This window comes from Octopus sinensis, linkage group LG4 (assembly GCF_006345805.1).
Source record: "Octopus sinensis linkage group LG4, ASM634580v1, whole genome shotgun sequence".
NCBI classification, from domain to species: Eukaryota; Metazoa; Mollusca; class Cephalopoda; order Octopoda; family Octopodidae; genus Octopus; species Octopus sinensis.
This window is the reverse complement of record NC_043000.1, coordinates 152,291,926-152,314,502: the sequence shown is the minus strand read 5'-3', so window position 1 is coordinate 152,314,502 and position 22,577 is coordinate 152,291,926. Positions and strand designations below refer to the sequence as shown.

The 22,577-nt window shown below is 42.8% G+C and overlaps 1 protein-coding gene across 1 annotated transcript in view; it reads right to left on the bottom strand.

Annotated features, from left to right (window-relative positions):
- LOC115210606 (cubilin-like) overlaps nucleotides 1-22,577 on the bottom strand; it is a 267,655-nt gene that overhangs the window by 82,529 nt on the left and 162,549 nt on the right. Inside the window, exons 44-47 of the mRNA XM_036502575.1 lie at nucleotides 18,904-19,079; nucleotides 9,510-9,853; nucleotides 2,882-3,063; nucleotides 734-940 (exon numbers count right to left, since the gene is read on the bottom strand). Of these exons, the coding sequence (XP_036358468.1) occupies nucleotides 734-940; nucleotides 2,882-3,063; nucleotides 9,510-9,853; nucleotides 18,904-19,079 (909 nt within the window). The remainder of the gene's footprint in view (nucleotides 1-733; nucleotides 941-2,881; nucleotides 3,064-9,509; nucleotides 9,854-18,903; nucleotides 19,080-22,577) is intronic.

Genomic DNA, 22,577 nt, shown 5'->3' with positions numbered 1-22,577 from the left:
CACACTCTCGGAGTGATTGGCATTAGGAAGGTCATTCAGCTGCAGAAACTTTACGAGGTCAGACTGGAGCCTGGTGCAGCCTTTTTGCTTGCCAGCCCTTAGTCAAACCATCCAATCCATGCCAGCATGGAAAGCAGATGTTAAACGACGACGATGATGATGATGACAATGCTCATTATTATATTAGGATAATCTTCAAGAAATAATTAATCTAATTATAGGTGCAGGAGTGGCTGTGTGGTAAAGAGCTTGCTTACCAACCACATGGTTCCGGGTTCAGTCCCACTGCGTGGCACCTTGGGCAAGTGTCTTCTAATATAGCCTCGGGCCGACCAATGCCTTGTGAGTGGATTTGGTAGACGGAAACTGAAAGAAACCCGTCGTATATATGTATATATATATATATGTGTGTGTGTGTGTATGTTTGTGTGTCTGTGTTTGTCAACCGATGCTGGTGTGTTTACGTCCCCGTCAATTAGCGGTTCGGCAAAAGAGACCGATAGAATAAGTACTAGGCTTACAAAGAATAAGTCCCCGGGTCGATTTGCTCGACTAAAGGCGGTGCTCCAGCATGGCCGCAGTCAAATGACTGAAACAAGTAAAAGAGTAAAAGAGTAAAAGAGTAAAAGAGTAATACTCATCTTAGCTTCATAGAATACAAAAAGTAATTTTTTAAATTTCTTCGAAGCATACAAAAAAATTGATGTCTGTATGAAGCATTAATTTCACTTACCTTCTGGTATCTTTTCATATATATATAAATAATCTGCTGAACAGTTTGGAGATGTTTGCAGCTTAAAATCTTCAAAGTCCAGAGTAATATAATAACGAGGAACAAGCCTTATTGCCCACTCACAATTTACATTATTTTCGTAATTTTGAGGATAATTTTCACTCTTGATGTGGCCATGTTCAGCATTAAATGTGCCACCACACTTTGCTAAAACAGAGATTAGAAAGCAGCTTATAAAGGTGTTATGAAAGACTGTTATAAAGGTGTTATGAAAACATTAGCAGACTAAAATAACAAGAGAACAAATAATAGTGAATGTATTTATTAATAAGCAAATCAAGAAACATGGCTTCAACTGAAATACAGCAATGTTTAACATAGTTTCCTTTAAAATAATTATTTATTTATGGCACGTAAAAAGCACCATCCGTCCGTGGCTGTTTGCCAGCCTCGCCTGGCCCCCGTGCCGGTGGCACGTAAAAAGCACCATCCATCCGTGGCCGTTTGCCAGCCTCGCCTGGCCCCCGTGCCGGTGGCACGTAAAAAGCACCATCCGTCCGTGGCCGTTTGCCAGCTCCGTTTGGCACCTGTGCAGGTGGCACGTAAAAAGCACCCACTACACTCACGGAGTGGTTGGCGTTAGGAAGGGCATCCAGCCGTAGAAACACTGCAAGATCAGATTGGAGTCTGGTGCAGCCATCTGGCTTCACAGACCCCAGTTGAACTGTCCAACCCATGCTAGCATTGAAAGCGGACGCTAAATGATGATGATGATTATGTATTTATTTAAACTTCTAATTATCTCTGATCGCAGAACTGTAACCTATTTAGCAACTGGTCATTTCAGTGCTTCCAATTTTTTTTTTAAATTTGTTATATAACCTATAACATAGGCGCAGGAGTGGCTGTGTGGTAAGTAGCTTGCTAACCAACCACATGGTTCTGGGTTCAGTCCCACTGCGTGGCATCTTGGGCAAGTGTCTTCTACTATAGCCTCGGGCCGACCAATGCCTTGTGAGTGGATTTGGTAGACGGAAACTGAAAGAAGCCTGTCGTATATATATATGTGTGTGTGTGTGTGTGTGTGTGTGTGTGTGTGTGTGTGTGTATGTGTTTGTGTGTCTGTGTTTGTCCCCCTAGCATTGCTTGACAACCGATGCTGGTGTGTTTACATCCCCCGTCACTTAGCGGTTCGGCAAAAGAGACCGATAGAATAAGTACTGGGCTTACAAAAGAATAAGTACCGGGGTCGATTTGCTCGACTAAAGGCGGCACTCCAGTATGGCCGCAGTCAAATGACTGAAACAAGTAAAAGAGTAAAAGAGTAAAGAGTTATAGCTGTTGTTTTTTTTTTGTCTTTTGCCAAACTCTGCCCTGATCAAGTATACCTATAATCAAAAGTATTCAAGATTTGATACTACCAACTTTTGTTTCAGACAGTCTATCTAAGACTACATCAGCCAATGTGGCTTCCTGTTTTTATGATGGTAAAGTAAGATTTAAGGGAGATTTAGCTACTAATTATGGTAAGTTGAGTGGCTATATAGGGGGAGCACTCCATCAGTTGCGTCGATGAGGGTCACAGCTGATACGATCAACGGAACAGCTTGCTCGTGATATTAACGTGCAAGTGGCTGAGCACTCCACAGACACGTGAACCCTTAACGTAGTTCTCGAGGAGATTCAGCGTGACACAGAGTGTGACAAGGCTGGCCCTTTGAAATACAGGTACAAGAGAAACAGGAAGAAAGAGCGAGAGAAAGCTGTGGTGAAAGAGTACAGCAGGGTTCGCCACCATCCCCTGCCGGAGCCTCGTGGAGCTTTAGGTGTTTTCGCTCAATAAACACTCACAATGCCCGGTCTGGGAATCGAAACCGCGATCCTCCGACCACGAGTCTGTTGCCCTACCCACTGGGCCATTGCGCCTCCACGGCTATATAGAAGCTCACCAATGGCTCAAATGCAATTACTTTTCTGAAAATGTCTAATTTGCAAGTGTCAACTGCTACTTACAGCTGTTTTTTATAAACTCTCCAGCCAGTAATTTACTGAGAGTTACAAATAAAATAAACAGTTAGTAAAAATCATTGATAGACTAAAAGAACAGCAAGAGCACAAAGAACAATATAAGGAAAGAAATGAATATACCTATTGAATATTTGAGCTTAAAGCCCTTATAGGAACTATAGCGTGTACGAAATCGCACAAACAATACACTGCTTTGAGAGAAAATAGTATGTGTAGTGGTTTTTTGGCCACATAATCTACTGATCCTAGGTGAACGACTGGTACCACCATCATAGAACGCAATAAACTCTGAGCATCCATATCTGAAAGAAAAGAATAATGCAAATCTTATTTTGATATCAGATTGCTAACTTATGATCACATTAGTAATATTTGTAATAAGAAAGCTTGGTGGATTATCAAAAATAAAAACTATTAAAGTTAAAAAATAAACATCCAAATGGGCGCAGGAGTGGCTGTGTGGTAAGTAGCTTGCTAACCAACCACATGGTTCCGGGTTGGGTTCAGTCCCACTGCGTGGCATCTTGGGCAGGCAAGTGTCTTCTGCTATAGCCCCGGGCCGACCAATGCCTTGTGAGTGGATTTGGTAGACGAAAACTGAAAGAAGCCTGTCGTATATATGTATATATATATATATATATATAAGTGTGTGTGTATATGTTTGTGTGTCTGTGTTTGTCCCCCTAGCATTGCTTGACAACCGATGCTGGTGTGTTTACGTCCCCGTCACTTAGCAGTTCGGCAAAAGAGACCGATAGAATAAGTACTGGGCTTACAAAAGAATAAGTCCCGGGGTCGATTTGCTCGGCTGGGGGCGGTGCTCCAGTATGGCCGCAGTCAAATGACTGAAGCAAGTAAAAGAGTAAAAGAGAGTAAAGAGTAAATGGAGTTGAAATGGGAAAAAAATAAATAAAAGTGCTACCCTGAGAGGTTGTTGAATGTGGAGAATATAAAGAGAAAAGTGAAATACTCCAAGCAGACCTGATAGAGGTAACAAATGGTGAAGCTGACCGCTATGCAGTCATATATACAACTAGCAGTATCGCCCAGCATTGCTCGGGTTTGTAAGCGAAATAACTATATAAGCATTTTTAGAGAGTTACTTCCCTTATAGATGCCAATTCGGGCTTTCTTAGCCATTTCTGTTTTGGTGTCTTCAAGCCATGAAGTCGTTGTTCTAAAAGAACGCTGGTCTCCTTGACAACGCTTTACGGCGTTGATTTCCTTACACTCCCTTCCCCACAGCTTCACGAGGGAGGGAAGAAGGGGAGAAGCAAACAGGTGCAGGTGTGACCATGGACGCCAACTCCGCCGCCATCGACACACGAAAAATTATGCATTAAAATGGAATAAAAAATGATGTTAAATTATTTTTAAAATCGTAGACTCATCGTAGACGCGCGCTAATACTCAGACGGGCTCGATATGAATCACGACTATAAGATACCCGGTTTTGGTTAAACTGCACCGCAAAATGTGGGAGTAGTTAGGAATGAAAATCGAAGGGGACAGACACTCACACAACTACAGTTTTATATATATAGATATGAAAGTGAGTGAGCTGAACCAGAGGGTAAAGTGATTATGGTGCTTAAAATTTCTGGCAAAATAAGTTAGATGTTAGTCATTTGCATAATGAAACTGGTAATACAGGTAGGAGGCTGTTCTTAAGGGCTACAAGGGCAAAAGAGATGCACTGGAGAAAGTTAACTATAGAGGCATCAAATTGATAGATCAGGTAATGAAAACTACTGAACGAGTTATATGACAACTAATTAGAAAGCTAATTAGCTCAGATGAAATGAAGTTAACATTTGTGCTAGGGAGAGGTACTACACTTCCTGGCAAGATAACTACAGAAGTCATCATCATCATAGTTCGACCGTGGTCGAGACAATGGAATTTGCCATGCTATGCCAGACTTCACGGTCCATCATGGCATTACGGAGGTCCTGTATCCCTGGAGATTACATCAGGGTAGGAGAGTGTGCGCCCTCTGGTTTTGCGAGTAGATGGCTTCCAGAGGAGAAGAGTAGAAATTACCTCTTTTTCAGCTCTACAACAATGTCCAGCAAATTGGACTCTCCTACCTTTCACAAGAGATGACACAGGTGGTAGTTTCCCATATATTTGCATTTTGGTTGGATGGCGCTTCCACGAGAGATTTTGAGCTCTCATAAGGAGGCGAGTGTAGGTTTCATCCAACCGCCTCTCAAGCTTCTTTGATAACGCCCAGGTTTCTGAGCCATATAGTAGAATTGGTTCGACTGTGGCTTTGAAGATTTTGAGTTTGAAGTCTCTACTTAGATTTGATGACCAGATCTTAAGAGTTCACTAATTGACCTATCATTCATTGAATTGAAGAAGGCATTTTACAGGGTTCCACAGTCTGTAATCATACGAAACGAGGAGTGGATGGATAGTTTTTGAGAGCCATGCAAGCCATGTACAGTGATACCATCAGCAAATTGAGGGCTAACATATTCAGCAAGGGATTCAGTATACAAGGTTGGTATCCCTCATGATTCGGTTCTAAGCCACGGTCTGTCTATTACAGTCCTCTAAGCAATAAAGATATTTAAAACTGACTGCTATTGAGAACTCTATGCTGATGACTTAGTTTTCATAGCTGACTCTTTTTACTCTTTTTACTTGTTTCAGTCATTTGACTGCAGCCATGCTGGAGCACCGCTTTTAGTCAAGCAACTCGACCCCTTGTAAGCCCAGTACTTATTCTATTGGTCTCTTTTGCCGAACCGCTAAGTGACGGGGACATAAACACACCAGCATCGGTTGTCAAGCATTGCTAGGGGGACAAACACAGACACACAAACACACACACACACACACACATATATATATATATACATATATATATACATATATATGACAGGCTTCTTTCAGTTTCCGTCTACCAAATCCACTCACAAGGCATTGGTCGGCCCGGGGCTATAGCAGAAGACACCTGCCCAAGGTGCCATGCAGTGGGACTGAACCCGGAACCATGTGGTTGGTTAGCAAGCTACTTACCACACAGCCACTCCTGTGCCTATATAGGTTTAGAGAAGAAATCCCAAATATGGAAACAAAAACTAGAATAAAGAAGCTTCAAAGTAAATCTAACAAAGACTAGTAGGTTTTAGTTAGCAGAAAAGAACACAGGAACCATATGTCATTGAGAAAGTGCTTGAAATGGGAAGCAAGAGAAGGTAAAGATTTCCTAAAGTATATTCTATGAATACACAAGAGGCAACCTTTCTAGAGTGGGTTTTACAATTAAAAAAAAACATCTTGTAAACTTTGTAAAGCAATTGGTGACAGGAAGATAATCTAACCATGGAAACAATGCCAAAATAAAATGTGCTGTTAAGACATGGCTGAACCAAAAAGGAAAACAGTAATTTCAAATAATAACTGACTTGAATGATAATGACTTCATCATCATCATCATCGTTTAACGTCCGTTTTCCACGCTAGCACGGGTTGGACGGTTCGACCTGGGTCTGGGAAGCCAGGGCTGCACCAGGCTCCAGTCTGATCTGACAGAGTTTCTACAGCTGGATGCCCTTCCAAATGCCAACTACTCCGCGAGTGTAGTGGGTGCTCTTTACGTGCCACCTGCACAGGTACCAGGGGGGGTCCGGCATCGGCCACGATTGGTTGGTGCTTTTAACGTGCCACCAGCACAGAAGCCAGCCAAGGCAACGCTGGCATCGGCCACGTTCGGATGGTGCTTTTTATGTGCCACCGGCACTGGAGCCAGTCGAGGCCAAATCAACAAGGAAAAGAGAATGCCAAATATTGATGTTGGTATTGAATTTAGCAACTTACAAAATATGAAAGTCCAAATTTCCAAATAGATAATAGATGTATTAAATCTCAGGGCTATAAGCAAGCAAAATGAGTTAAGTACATATGATAATTACTGTCTAAGAGCTGTGAAGAACTGTAGCTGGATGAATTGTTAGTGTCACATAATTAGCTTAAAGTATCACCAGAACATTTCCTATCACCAATGTTACAATATAACTGATGCTAAAACTTTTGACTATCAATAGTTCACTTCATCTAACTTTCAAAAGGTACCAAAGAATGATACTTTTCACTGATGTATACAGCAACAGCATCGTGAAATAAGTATAAATGTATTGTTAATTTGAATAATGAGTTGAATCTCCCTTGGAATTAACTTGAAGAGAGATTACTTGTCTACAGTAAATTTTTAAAAAATGAAGTCATCACTGGTGGGTGCCTTTATTATAGGACTCACAAAAGCCTAACTGGGATTTTGAAGTGGGACAATTGATTCACGAATTGTAAATAAGATTTATGGTAGAGATTTTACTGAATGCAGAGGCTGGAAAGAAATGAGGTAAACATACTCTATTGAATGTGTTATGTTAGTGTGCGTGAACAATGGAGCACAAATTAGTTGAGAGAAATCGTCATCATCATTTAACACCCATGTACCATGCATGCATGGGTAGGATGGTTGATAGGAGCCAGCCAGGTGGAAAAACTACCCTAAGCTACTGTCTGTTTTGACAAGGATTTTACAGCTGGATACCCTTCCTAACACCAACTACTCTATAGAAGGAACTTAGTGCGTTTTACATGGCTCTAGTACAGGTGAGATTAGTTTTGGTATGATTTTTACAGCTGGATGCCCTTCCAAACACCAACCACGTTACATTGTGGACTGAATGCTTTTAACATGGCACCAGCACTGGGTGTAAAAACACCGTGTAGTGTGCAAGAAAGGAAACAACACAGAGACAGTCGTGTAATATATATATATATGGGGATTGACAGTTGGGTAAAAAAATAAAGGCACCAAATGATCCAAGTGGAAAGATTTTGCAAAGAGCAGAAGCAAAAGCTAATCACAGGATGTTGAAATTCATGAAGATTTGAGAGACCATAACAAGTGACAAGATCCCAAGCTGAACACAGGAACCATATGTCATTCCAGCCTCTACATTCAGTAAAGAACACAGGAACCATGTCATTGTTAAAGTGCTTGAAATGGGAAACAAGAGAAGGTAAAAATTTCATAAAGTATATTCTATGAATACACAAGAGGCAACCTTTCTAGAGTGGGTTTTACAATTAAAAAAAAAATATCTTGTAAACTTTGTAAAGCAATTGGTGACAGGAAGGGAATCTAACCATGGAAACAATGCCAAAATAAAATGTGCTGTTAAGACATGGCTGAACCAAAAAGGAAAACAGTAATTCCAAATAATAACTGACTTGAATGATAATGACTCATGTAAACATAGGAAAACAGAACTAAAAATGAGGATGGTGAAGAGGATCTACTATCCAGAGAAGTAAATAAGACTAAAAACAGATTTGAACTAATTATTACAGGAAGGCAGACTGATTATCAATTGATCAGACAGGCTGTAGTTATACTATTTAATATTGTACCATTCTAAGGCGGTGAGCTGGCAGAAACGTGAGCATGCCAAGCAAAATGCTTAGCAGTATTTCGTCTGCCTTTACATTCTGAGTTCAAATTCCACCGAGGTCGACTTTGCCTTTCATCCTTTCGGGGTCGATAAACTAAGTACCAGTTACGCACTGGGGTCGATATAATCGACTTAATCCATTTGTCTGTCCTTGTTTGTCCTCTCTGTGTTTAGCCCCTTGTGGGTAGTAAAGAAATAGGTATTTCGTCTGTTTTTACATTCTGAGTTCAAATTCCACCGAGGTCGACTTTGCCTTTCATCCTTTCAGGGTCGATAAATTAAGTACTAGTTGCTTACTGGGGTTGATCTAATCGGCTGCCCCCCTCCCTCTCCAAAAATTGTGGGCCTTGTGCCTAGAGTAGAAAAGAATATTGTACCATTCTGAAAACAAAAGGGAGATACCAGAGATATATCTTGTCAACAACTACACTAAATCTAAATTATGTGATTAGTTGCTGACTACCCAAAGGAAATTCCAAGGAACTGAAAATTGCCCAAAGATAAAAATCCATTTTTTTCAGTATGCAATACAGCTATCAACAAAGCCTTCAAATTATAGTGACAAACTGGCAGGCAAAATAAATGTATTTACGCTGGCTTATTGCAACGCTGCACTCCATACATCCAGCTAATATATGGCAGAGTATGCAGAGTTGCAATGAGGACCCAGAAAAGACAGAAGAGCAGCATAACTGAATGTCATGTAGTGTATTATCTCTAGAGCATGAGTTCAAATCTCACAAAAGTCAACATTTTCTTTGGCCGAAGCCAGTGCCGCCTCGACTGGCTTCCGTGCCAGTGGCACGTAAAATGCACCAATCCGACCTTGGCCGATGCCAGCCTCGCTTGGCACCTGTGCAGGTGGCACGTAAAAAGCACCCACTACAATCACGGAGTGGTTGGCGTTAGGAAGGGCATCCAGCTGTAGAAACATTGCCAGATAAGACTGGAGCCTGGTGCAGCCTTCTGGCTTCCCAGACCCCGGTCGAACCGTCCAACCCATGCTAGCACGGAAAACGGATGTTAAACGATGATGATGATGATGATGATGATGATGTTTCTCTGTCTGTTTGTCTGTGAGCTTGCATGCATGTACAAGTAATATTCAATTTGTAGTAGCATTCATCATTGTAGTCAGTTTTCTGCATGAAAAAAAAAACACACACACACACACACACACACACACACACACACACACACACACACACATGCAAATGCGCACACAAAGACAATCACGTACATACAGAATAAGGAAAACAGAGATATTTACTTACCTACGAGTGTAACCGATGCTGATATTACCAACAAAGTCGATCTGAATCCTTTTCATAGGTGGAGCATTTATGACCCACTCACATTCGATATAAATTGGATAGTTTTTAGGATAATTAGGAGACTGAAGGTAACCAACTCCAGAACTATCAATATACCGATGACCTCCACAATCACCATTATATGTATGCACTACTAATGTAAATAAAGGATAGCTTGCAGTAGAAATATTTATGTAAAGGTTTCTCCCTGAGGTAACCATTTTGGCAGGAGCAGTATATCCACAATATTTTCCATCTGTAGCATTACCAAGAGCTGGGCTACTGGGCAGTCTACCATCTAATATCTGCAAAACAGATTTAATATATATGTCAAGTGCATGTACATGAACATCGAAACAAATATCAATGGAAATAGTAGTTGTGATACCTGTGCCAGTGGCACATAAAAAGCACCATCCGAACGTGGCCGTTGCCAGCGCCGTCTCGACTGGCTTCTGTGCCGGTGGCACATAAAAAGCACCATCCGAACGTGGCCGATGCCAGCGCCGCCTCAACTGGCTTCTGTGCGGTGGCACATAAAAAGCACCATCCGAACGTGGCCGATGCCAGCGCCACCTTGGCTGGCTTCCGTGCCGGTGGCACGTTAAAAGCACCAACCAATCGTGGCCGATGCCAGACCCCCTTGGCACCTGTGCAGGTGGCACATAAAAAGCACCCACTACACTCTCGGAGTGGTTGGCGTTAGGAAGGGCATCCAGCTGTAGAAACACTGCCAGATCAGACTGGAGCCTGGTGCAGCCCTGGCTTCCCAGACCCCGGTCGAACCGTCCAACCCGTGCTAGCACGGAAAACGGACTTTAAACGATGATGATGATGATGATGATGTGTGTGTGTGTGTGTGTGTGTGTGTGTAAAATAACAAACTAAGGAAAGAAATTCCTTCAAAGGGGTGTGTAAAAATTTACTGGTACATCAGTTGAATACCACAGAAATAGGGGTATAATCCAAATTACAAACAATATATTAAACAAAGAGATTCAATTGATAGAACAGGTCGCGGTCTCAAAGCGACGAAAATATTTTGGCAAATTAAATTTAAATGTTGAAGTGAATCTAGCAGTTTTTGTGTGTTTCTTAAATGGCTTATAAACACCTTCCACACTGCAATTTTTTCGTTCCAGCATACGATCTCAGATCAGGTCACTTGCTATGCAAGTACATCTCCGTAATATATTTATAATATAACATAATATACCATGAATATAATATAACATAAAAAATTATCATAAAAAACCAGAAAAGCCAAAAATTTGTTTTGACTTAAATACATTACTAGCAGTATCGCCCGGCGTTGCTCGGGTATGTAAGGAAAATATAAGCATTTTTAAAGAGTTATAGCCAAAAAATAGCAAAAAAATGCATTAAAAATGGAAAAAAAATTATGGTAAATTTTTTTTAAATCGTTGACTCATCGTAGACATTTTTAGAGAGTTACTTCTCTTATATAATAGCGAAAAAATGCATTAAAATGGAAAAAATGATGGTAATTTTTTTTTTAAATCATAGACTCATCGTAGACGTGCGCTAATACCCAGAAGGGCTCGATATGAATCACGACTATAAGATACCCGGTTTTGGTTAAACTGCACCGCAAAATGTGGGAGTAGTTAGGAATCTAAATCGTAGGAGACAGACACACAACTTGACTTTTATATATAAAGATTTGATTTATAAACAATTCATATCCATGTATATAAGTCTCTTCATGGTTTTAGTTCGAAAGACAGACAGAATTCCATATGAGAGGACGGCCAGATTGAACCAAAACCTTGAAGAGACCTATATACATGAATATGAATTGTTTATAAATCAAATAATGTATATAAGTCAAAACAATTGCTGAATTTTTTTTGGTTTTTTACTCATTTTTTTATGTTCTCAGGGTTGGCACCCTCAACGTTGGCACACTGAAAGGTAGGTCTGGCGAGATAGTTGAGATGCTTGAATGGAGACGTGTGGATATATGTTGCATGCAAGAAGTAAGGTGGAGAGGAGGTTCTGCTAGGTTCCTCACAGGCAAGGAACACAGGTACAAGATTTTCTGGGCAGGGAACACTGACGGGGTTGGAGGCGTGGGTATACTTATCGCTGAGAAATGGGTAGATAAAGTAATTGAGGTAATCAGAGTATGCGACAGAATACTTAAGATTAGATTAGCGCTTCATCATAGTTTAGCAACCATTATATCAGCCTATGCTCCTCAGTCGGGGCTACCTGATGGACAGAAAGACCAATTCTATGACACTCTACTGCAGACTACCTCGTTGACGAACGACAGAGACCTTCTCTTTGTGGCTGGTGACTTCAATGGTCACGTTGGACGACATGCTGGGGGCTTCCACGGCGTACATGGAGGCTATGGCTCTGGTTCCCGCAACGAGGAGGGAACCAGGCTGCTGGAGTTCTGCGATGCAAATAATCTTATGATTTGCAACACTAACTTCAGGAAACCTACCAGCCACCTAGTCACCTACCGATCGGGCCAACACACCAGCCAAATTGACTACATCCTTGCCAGGCAAAGGGAGAGATGGCTACTTATAAATGCCAAAACCTTCCCAGGCGAAGAATGCACTCCACAACATAGACTGGTAGTTAGTGACTTTAGGATCAGGAGTAGGAGGACAACCAGAAGACGACCAACATGGAGAAGAAGGATCTGGAAGCTTAAGGATCCTGTGAATGGACAGAGATTTAGAGACATGTTACTTGAAGCCTTTGACGAAGTAGAAGGGGATAGTGTATCACATGGGGTAGAGGACAACTGGACGTTTCTAAGGGACAACCTGCTGAGAGCCACTGACCTGATCTGTGGCTGGTGCAAAGTCCCCTCTCGTCCCAAGGTAACGTGGTGGTGGAACAGTGTCGTAGACAGGGCTATTAGAGAAAAGAGACAGACTTGGAAGCACTGGAAGAATGGTGGTAGCAGGGAATTGTATCAGACTGCTAAAAGGGAAGCTAGGAGACAGGTCTATCTAGCCAGAGGGGAAGCAGATAAGAAAAAATTTGCCAATGTTCTGCGCCGTGAGGACCAAAGACTGGAGGTGTTTCGCGTTGCAAGACAGTGTGTGAGAGAGAATTGTGATGTGGTGGGAGAGAAGTGTGTTCGCATGGAAGATGGTTCACTTGCGCTAAACGAGGATGCAAAGAAAGAGGCTTGGAGACGCCACTATGAAAGGTTGCTGAATAAAGAAAATGAATGGGATAAAGAGAGTCTGCTGAACGTTGACCCAACAGAGGGACCAGCTATCAGGGTTGATAGTTCCTTAGTAGCTAAGACAATTAGAAGCATGAAGACAGGGAAAGCCCCAGGCCCATCAGGTATCACTGCAGAGATGCTCAAAATATCTGGTAGTGTCGGCTATAGCCTAGTCACCTGTATAGTTAATCAGGTGATACATGAAGGAGTCATACCCAATGACTGGTGTAGCAGCATAATAGTCAACTGCTACAAAGGTAAAGGTGATGCCCTAGATACAAATAATTACAGAGGTATCAAGCTGTTGGATCAGGTGATGAAGGTTACAGAGAGGGTCATAAGCCAACTAATTAGAGAGAGAGTTAGTTTAGATGAGATGCAGTTTGGTTTCGTGCCAGGGAAAAGTACTACTGATGCTATATTCCTGGTAAGGCAGCTGCAGGAGAAATACCTAGCCAAAGATAAGGCCCTGTACCTGGCTTTTGTTGACATGGAGAAAGCCTTCGACAGGGTCCCCCGATCCCTCATATGGTGGTCAATGAGGAAACTAGGAATAGAAGAATGGTTAGTGAGAGCAGTGCAAGCCATGTACAGGGACGCTGCTAGTAAGGTGAGAGTTGGAAATGAGTACAGTGAAGAATTCCGGGTAGAGGTAGGGGTCCACCAAGGCTCAGTCCTCAGCCCCCTCCTATTTATCATAGTCCTCCAGGCAATAACGGAGGAATTCAAGACAGGATGCCCCTGGGAGCTCCTCTATGCTGATGACCTTGCTCTAATTGCTGAGTCATTATCAGAACTGGAGAAGAAGTTTCAGGTGTGGAAGCATGGTTTAGAATCGAAGGGCCTTAGAGTCAACCTAGCTAAAACCAAAGTCCTAATAAGTAGGAAGGCAGACAAATCACAAACGCCTTCAGGTAGATGGCCCTGCTCGATCTGTAGAAAAGGTGTAGGTAGAAACTCTATAAGATGCACCAAGTGTAAGCTATGGACACATAAGAGGTGCAGCAATGTCATAGGAAGGTTAACTAGGAAGATGGTTTTTCGTATGTGGCAGATGCTCGGGAGCATTAACCTCTGAAAATCTGCAGAAAACAACTTCCGTCACTTTCCAGGGGGAAAAACTAGAAGTAGTTGATAGCTTCCGTTATCTTGGTGACCAAGTCAGTAGTGGGGGTGGGTGTGCTGAAAGTGTAACGGCTAGAGTAAGAATAGCCTGGGCAAAGTTTAGGGAGCTCTTACCTCTGTTGGTGACTAAAGGCCTCTCGCTCAGAGTAAAAGGCAGACTGTATAATGCATGTGTACGAACAGCCATGCTACATGGCAGTGAAACATGGGCCGTGACTGCTGAGGACATGCGTAAGCTCGCGAGAAATGAAGCTAGTATGCTCCGTTGGATGTGTAATGTCAGTGTTCATAGTCGACAGAGTGTAAGTACCTTGAGAGAAAAGTTGGACCTAAGAGGAATCAGATGTTGTGTGCAAGAGAGACGATTGCACTGGTATGGTCATGTGGTGAGAATGGATGAAGATAGGTGTGTGAAAAAGTGCCACACCCTGGCAGTTGAGGGGACCTGTGGAAGAGGTAGACCCAGGAAAACCTGGGTCGAGGTGGTGAAGCACGACCTTCGAACTCTAGGTCTCACCAAGGAAATGACCAGAGACCGAGACCTATGGAAGTATGCTGTGCGTGAGAAGACCCGGCAAGACCAGTGAGAACAATCAAAATCAAATCATATATCAGAAAGCAGGGGTTAAGTGACCCATCCGTTTGTGTCCGCTGTCAGCCTCGTCTGGCACCCGTGCCGGTGATACGTAAAAGCACCGTCCGTTCGTGGCCGTTTTCCAGCTCTGTCTGGCCCCGTGTCGGTGGCACGTAAAAGCACCATCCGTTCGTGTTCGTTGCCAGCCTCGCCTGGCCCCGTGCCGGTGACACGTAAAAGCACTGTCCGTTCGTGGCCGTTTGCCAGCTCTGTCTGGCCCCGTGTCGGTGACACGTAAAAGCACCGTCCGCTCGTGGCCGTTTGCCAGCTCTGTCGGGCCCCGTATCGGTGGCACGTAAAAGCACCATCCGTCCATGGCCGTTCCAGCCTCGCCTGGCCCCCGTGCCGGTGACACGTAAAAGCACCGTCCGCTCGTGGCCGTTTGCCAGCTCTGTCTGGCAACCGTGTCGGTGGCACGTAAAAGCACCATCCGTTCGCGTCCGTTGCCAGCCTCGGCTGGCCCCCGTGCCGGTGACACGTAAAAGCACAGTCCGTTCGTGGCCGGTTGCCAGCTCTGTCTGGCGCCGTGTCGGTGGCACGTAAAAGCACCATCCGTTCGTGTCCGTTGACAGCATCGCCTGGCCCCGTGCCGGTGACACGTAAAAGCACCATCCGTTCGTGGCCGTTCGCCAGCTCTGTCTGGCACCTGTGCAGGTGGCACGTAAAAAACACCCACTACACTCGCGGAATGGTTGGCGTTAGGAAGGGCATCCAGCCATAGAAACACTGCCAGATCTGACTGGGCCTGACGAAGCCTTCCAGCTTCACAGACCCCAGTTGACCCGTCCAACCCATGCTAGCATGGAAAGCGGACGCTAAACGATGATGATGATGATGATGATATATTATACTAGCAGTATCGCCCGGCGTTGCTCGGGTTTGTAAGGGAAATAACTATATAAGCATTTTTAGGGATGTAGAGTATAATAGCCATCTCAATATGGCTAACCACAATGGGGGGGGGGGTTACTGTAGCTTTTTACGTTCTAAGATTTAATAATAAATTTTTAGAGAATTACTTCCCTTGTATATGCCAAAAATGCATTAAAAATGGGAAAAATTGATGGTAAATTTTTTTTTAAATCGTAGACTCATCGTAGATGCGTGCTAATATCCAGAAGGGTTCGATATGAATCACGACTTGGTTAAACTGCACTGCAAAATGTGGGAGTAGTTAGGAATCTAAATCGTAGGAGACAGACAGCACACAACCTCTCTTTTATATATAAAGATATATTCATAGTATATTGTGTTATAATATAAATAAATTATTACATTGTCAATTGAATCTCTCTATTTAATTTATCTTTATATATTAAAGTCAAGCTGTGTGTCTGTCTCCTACGATTTAGATTCCTAACTACTCCCACATTTTGTGTGCAGTTTAACCAAAACCAGGTATCTTATTCATTTTAATGCATTTTTTCGCTATTATATAAGGGAAGTAACTCTCCAAAAATGTCTACGATGAGTCAACGATTTTAAAAAAAATTTACCCTAATTTCTTTTCCATTTTAATGCATTTTTTTCGCTATTATATAAGGGAAGTAAGTCTCTAAAAATGTCTATGAAGAGTCTATGAATTTTTTTAAAATTTACCATAATTTTTTTTCCATTTTAATGCATTTTTTCGCTATTATATAAGGGAAGTAACTCTCCAAAAATGTCTACAATGAGTCAACGATTTAAAAAAAAATTTACCATAATTTTTTTTCTATTTTTAATGCATTTTTTTGCTATTTTTTGGCTATAACTCTCTAAAAATGCATATATAGTTATTTCCCTTACAAACCCGAGCAACGCCGGGCGATACTGCTAGTTATATATAAATACTTTCCTGCCTGTATCTCTCTTGTTCTCGAAAATATGCACAGCTAAGAATTTCTCTCATTTTTAATAGCTTCATTCATTCATTCATCCATCTACCCTACACCATTGCTAATCTGTACTTTCGTAAACTGCAAACATTTATATTAATTCATCAAATAACTCCCAAACTGTAATCTCTCCTTTTCCTTGTTTCTTGGCTACATATACTCTTTTACTCTTTTACTCTTTTACTTGATTCAGTCATTTGACTGCGGCCATGCTGGAGCACCGCCTTTAATCGAGCAACTCAACCCCAGGACTTATTCTTTTGTAAGTCCAGTACTTATTCTATCAGTCTCTTTTTGCCGAAACCGCTAAGTAACGGGGGACAGCTTATGTGCCAGTGGCATGTAAAAAGCACCATCCAAACGTGGTTGATGACAGTGCCCCATGACTGGTTCCCATACTAGTGGCACATAAAAAGCACCCATTACCCTCTCAAAGTGGTTGGCATTAGGAAAGGCTGTAGAAACATTACCAGCTGTACAAACATTGCCAAATCAGATTGGAACCTGGTGCAGCCCTCCAGCTCACCAGTTCTCAGTCAAACTGTCCAACCCATGCCAGCATGGAAAGCAGACATTAATCAATGATGAGATGATGATATGTATGTATTTATGAAATTATACCTACACACACATTCATTCATCGCATGCTTTATGTATGTTTTTTTCATGCTGGCATGGATTAGATGAATACATATTACGAGGTATTGTTTTACAACCAGATGCCTTTCTTGTCCCTAATATTTACCTATTTTTCAAGTAAAGTATATTTCATTCTACATATTTTCGAACAAGCAAGCTAGCTGATGATTTCTTGACAGAGAATAATGAAAAATGTCAATACTTGTAATGCCGAACGTTTTAGATACATACGTGCACACACATGCACACGCACACACAGACACACAGACACACACACAGACACACATGCACGCACGCGCGCACACACACACACACGCACGCATGCACACACACACACACACACATGCACAGACACACAGACACACAGACACACGCATGCACACAGACACACAGACACACACGCACACACACACACACGCATACACACATGCACACACACACACAGACACACAGACACACACGCGCACACACGCACGCACAGACACACAGACACACGTGCACACACACCACACACACACACATGCACACACACACACACACACATGCACAGACACACAGACACACAGACACACACACACACACGCATGCACACAGACACACACACACACACGCACACACACACACACGCATACACACATGCACACACACACACAGACACACAGACACACACGCGCACACACGCACGCACACAGACACACAGACACACGTGCACACACACACACACACACACACACACACACACACACACACACATGCAACAGTGATTCAAACCCAAATCCCTGGACACCAGGTCAGACATTACAACCAAACACACAGACACGCACGCACGCACGCGCACACACACACACGCACGCATGCACGCACACACACATGCACGCACACACACATGCACACACACACATGCACACAGACACACACACACGCACGCACAGACACACAGACACACGTGCACACACACACACACACACATGCAACAGTGATTCAAACCCAAATCATTGGACACCAGGTCAGACATTACAACCAAACCACATAAGTTTTACTTGCCTGGTCTTTTTAGCAACAATCCGCATATCAAGGCAACATGTGATTCAATCTTCTAGAATCTCCCCCTTGTACCCCATATAAGGCTGCTTTTGGCAATAATTAATTAATTGCAGAGTGTTGAAAGCAGCTGAAATAAGCTTCCACTATTACCAAGAACATTTGTGCAGACATCTCCATGTTCTTGACCAGAGCAGAGGTCAAAAGGGATAAACCTCCCTCTATTAAACATCCATTAATATTATATCTCATGAAGGAATGAATCCATGAAAATGATCAGCACAAGGCCCATGGATACTATGGACTACACTGTAATCCTCCCAGGAATACGGACTGTGGTCTTAAGAGACATGGGATTTGCGGAAACGTGTGCTGGTGCATTAAATGCTTATAAATTCTATCTAAGAATTATTCGTAATTATTACTATATATATATATATACATCAAGCCTCGTCTGGCCCCCGTGCCGGTGGCACGTAAAAAGCACTATCCGATCGTGGCCGTTTGCCAGCCTCGTCTGGCACCTGTGCAGGTGGCACATAAAAAGCACCCACTACACTCTCGGAATGGTTGGCGTTAGGAAGGGCATCCAGCTGTAGAAACACTGCCAGATCAGACTGGAGCCTGGTGCAGCCTTCTGGCTTCCCAGGCCCCAGTTGAACCATCCAACCCATGCTAGCGCGGAAAATGGACGTTAAACGGTGGTGGTGGTGGTGGTGATGATGATGATGATGATGATGATGATGATGATGATGATGATGATGAGGATGATGATGATGATGATGATGATGATGATGATATACATTAAAATTACTGTACCTGTATGTAATTACTAGAACAGTTTTCAGTGGTAGCAAAGTAGAAACTGCTTGTGAAGCTTACTACCAATCTTTTTCGCCAATGAGTAAAGAAGTACCATTGACAGTCTTTCATATCAGAGCCATAATGAGAATAGATTGTAACTCTCTTTCTTACTCTAAATCGACCACCACATACTGAAATAAATAGAAACAGTTTCCATCAGTAATTTTTCATTCTTAAGTATGCACATAAATACACACACACACACACTATGGAAGCACTCCGTCGGTTACGACGACGAGGGTTCCGGTTGATTCGAATCAATGGAACAGCCTGCTCGTGAAATTAACGTGTAAGTGGCTGAGCACTCCACAGACACGTGTACCCTTAACGTAGTTCTCGGGGATATTCAGCGTGACACAGAGAGTGACAAGGCCGGCCCTTTGAAATACAGGTGCAACAGAAACAGGAAGTAAAGAGTGAGAGAAAGTTGTGGTGAAAGAGTACAGCAGGGATCACCACCATCCCCTGCTGGAGCCTCGTGGAGCTTTTAGGTGTTTTCGCTCAATAAACACTCACAACGCCCGGTCTGGGAATCGAAACCGCGATCCTATGACCGCGAGTCCGCTGCCCTAACCACTGGGCCATTGCGCCTCCACCGTGTGTGTTTTCCTAGAAAACACACACACACACACACATAAAGGCACTAACAGAAACAAGCACATATGTACATATGCACGTGCATAGACACACAGTGAATACATATGTATGTGCGATACACAGATTTTGAAAATTTCCTTTCTTATTTCAGAGAAAAGTATTGTTTTCTTTAATCCAATTTATGCGGTTTAATAAAAGCAAAATAGATGCCTGCCAAGACCCAAATGCTTCAAAGAGCCAGTACTTAAATCCAGTTTCATTGTGTGAAGATGAAATATACAGACATCCTATTTAGGAGAAAGTTATTTCAAGTAATATACCCAAATGATTAGCTACCTAGGAGTGGCTGTGTGGTAAGTAGCTTGCTTACCAACCACATGGTTCCGGGTTCAGTCCCACTGCATGGCATCTTGGGCAAGTGTCTTCTGCTATAGGCCTGGACCGACCAATGCCTTGTGAGTGGATTTGGTAGACGGAAACTGAAAGAAGCCTGTCGTATATATGTATGTGTGTGTATATATTTGTGTGTCTGTGTTTGTGCCCCTAGCATTGCTTGACAACCAATGCTGGGGTGTTTACGTCCCCGTCACTTAGCGGTTCGGCTGAAAGAGGCCGATAGAATAAGTACTGGGCTTACAAAGAATAAGTCCCGGGGTCGATTTGCTTGACTAAAGGCGGTGCTCCAGCATGGCTGCAGTCAAATGACTGAAACAAGTAAAAGAGTAAAAGAGTACCTGTTCCCTTCAACAAGCCAATAAGAAATCCCATCTGTGCCAGATCAACTTGGTTATCCACTTGACAAGTTCACCTCTACATACTATTTCTTACTAGAGGATAGTATAAAAATATGTTTAATAATTTAAATTAATGACACACTTTCAAATATATTTTTTGTTCAGTCAATGTTATGTGAAGAGGTTTGCAAAAGTAGCTTCTTATACCTTTATCGCGTTATTTCATTAACTCTACAATATTCATGAGGTATAATTTTGTTTACATCATAACCAACTGCATTGTTAACCCTTTCGTTACCAACCCAGCTGAAACCGGCTCTGGCTCTTTAATGAAAATCTTCCACCAAACCTTAGTCACAATTTATGTTCCTAACACTAGCTTAATGATAACTAAGTTATTTTACTAAATTCTTTGTTATATTTAAAGTAATTGAAAGAAACACAGAGCATCTCAAAATTAATACAGTAAAAATATGCTACAGTTTTCAAATTTTCAAAGATATCAAATATAATACATTTTCTCATATTTTATAGACAAGTGCACATAAATGACGTTTCCAAATCATGTCAGAAATCATTTTGTTACACTATTTCCTCTTGTAAAGATTAATGACAAACATCGAAATAAATATCAATGGAAATAGTAGTTGTGATACCTGTGCCGGTGGCACATAAAAAGCACCATCCGAACGTGGCCGATGCCAGCACTGCCTCGACTGGCTTCTGTGCCGGTGGCACAGAAGAAGCACCATCTGAACGTGGCCGTTGCCAACGCTGCCTCGACTGGCTTCTGTGCCGGTGGCACATAAAAAGCACCATCCGAACGTGGCTGATGCCAGCACCACCTCGACTGGATTCTGTGCTGGTGACACATAAAAACCACCATCCGAACGTGGCCGATGCCAGCACCGCCTCGACTGGATTCTGTGCCGGTGGCACAGGAGAAGCACCATCTGAACGTGGCCGTTGCCAGCACCACCTCGACTGGATTCTGTGCTGGTGGCACATAAAAAGCACCAACCGAACGTGGCTGATGCCAGCACCGCCTCGACTGGATTCTGTGCCGGTGGCACATAAAAAGCACCATCCGAACGTGGCCGTTGCCAGCACCACCTCGACTGGCTTCTATGCCACCAGCACAGAAGAAGTACCATCTGAACGTGGCCGATGCCAGCACCGCCTCGACTGGCTTCTGTGCCGGTGGCACATAAAAAGCACCATCCGAATGTGGCCGATGCCAGCGCCACCTTGGCTGGTTTCCATGCCGGTGGCACGTTAACAGCACCAACCAATCGGGGCCGATGCCAGACTCCCCTGGCACCTGTGCCGGTGGTACGTAAAAAGCACCCACTACACTCGCGGAGTAGTTGGCATTAGGAAGGGCATCCAGCTGTAGAAACACTGCCAGAACAGACTGGAGCCTGGTGCAGCCTCCTGGCTTCCCAGACCCCGGTCGAACCGTCCAACCTGTGCTAGCGCGGAAAACGGATGTTAAACGATGATGATGATGAGAACTCTGCCACCAAGGAATAATGTACATACTCTTGTATAGTTAGATTCTTACAAAGCAGAATTTATCATTCCCATTACTTCTAAATATTCTTAGCAATATGAAATAATTTATATAACATTAAAGATGTTTATTTTCTTCTACTTATTTCTTCTGAAACTAAGAAATGACATCACAGGCCTTATAGCTCTTTCTTCAATAATTTCATGAATAGGCGCAGGAGTGGCTGTGTGGTAAGTAGCTTGTCTACCAACCACATGGTTCCAGGTTCAGTCCCACTGCGTGGCACCTTGGGCAAGTGTCTTCTACTATAGCCTCGGGCCGACCAAAGCCTTGTGAGTGGATTTGGTAGACGGAAACTGAAAGAAGCCCGTCGTATATATGTATATATATATATATATAATATGCGTGGGTGTGTTTGTGTGTCTGTGTTTGTCCCCCTAGCATTGCTTGACAACCGATGCTGGTGTGTTTATGTCCTCGTTACTTAGCAGTTCGGCAAAAGAGACCGATAGAATAAGTACTGGGCTTACAAAAGGAATAAGTCCCAGGGTTGAGTTGCTCGATTAAAGGCGGTGCTCCAGCATGGCCGCAGTCAAATGACTGAAACAAGTGAAAGAGTAAAAGAGTAAGAGAGTTGATTTTCATTCACGTGAAATTGTCATCTTTCTAAAGTAGCACAGATTTGGTGGCACCGCAAGTTCCAAGATATCTATGGGAAATTATTGCTTGCATTTTTACAAGGATGCTCTTTTCTAATTCCTAATGATTCAACTGTTTAATGAATA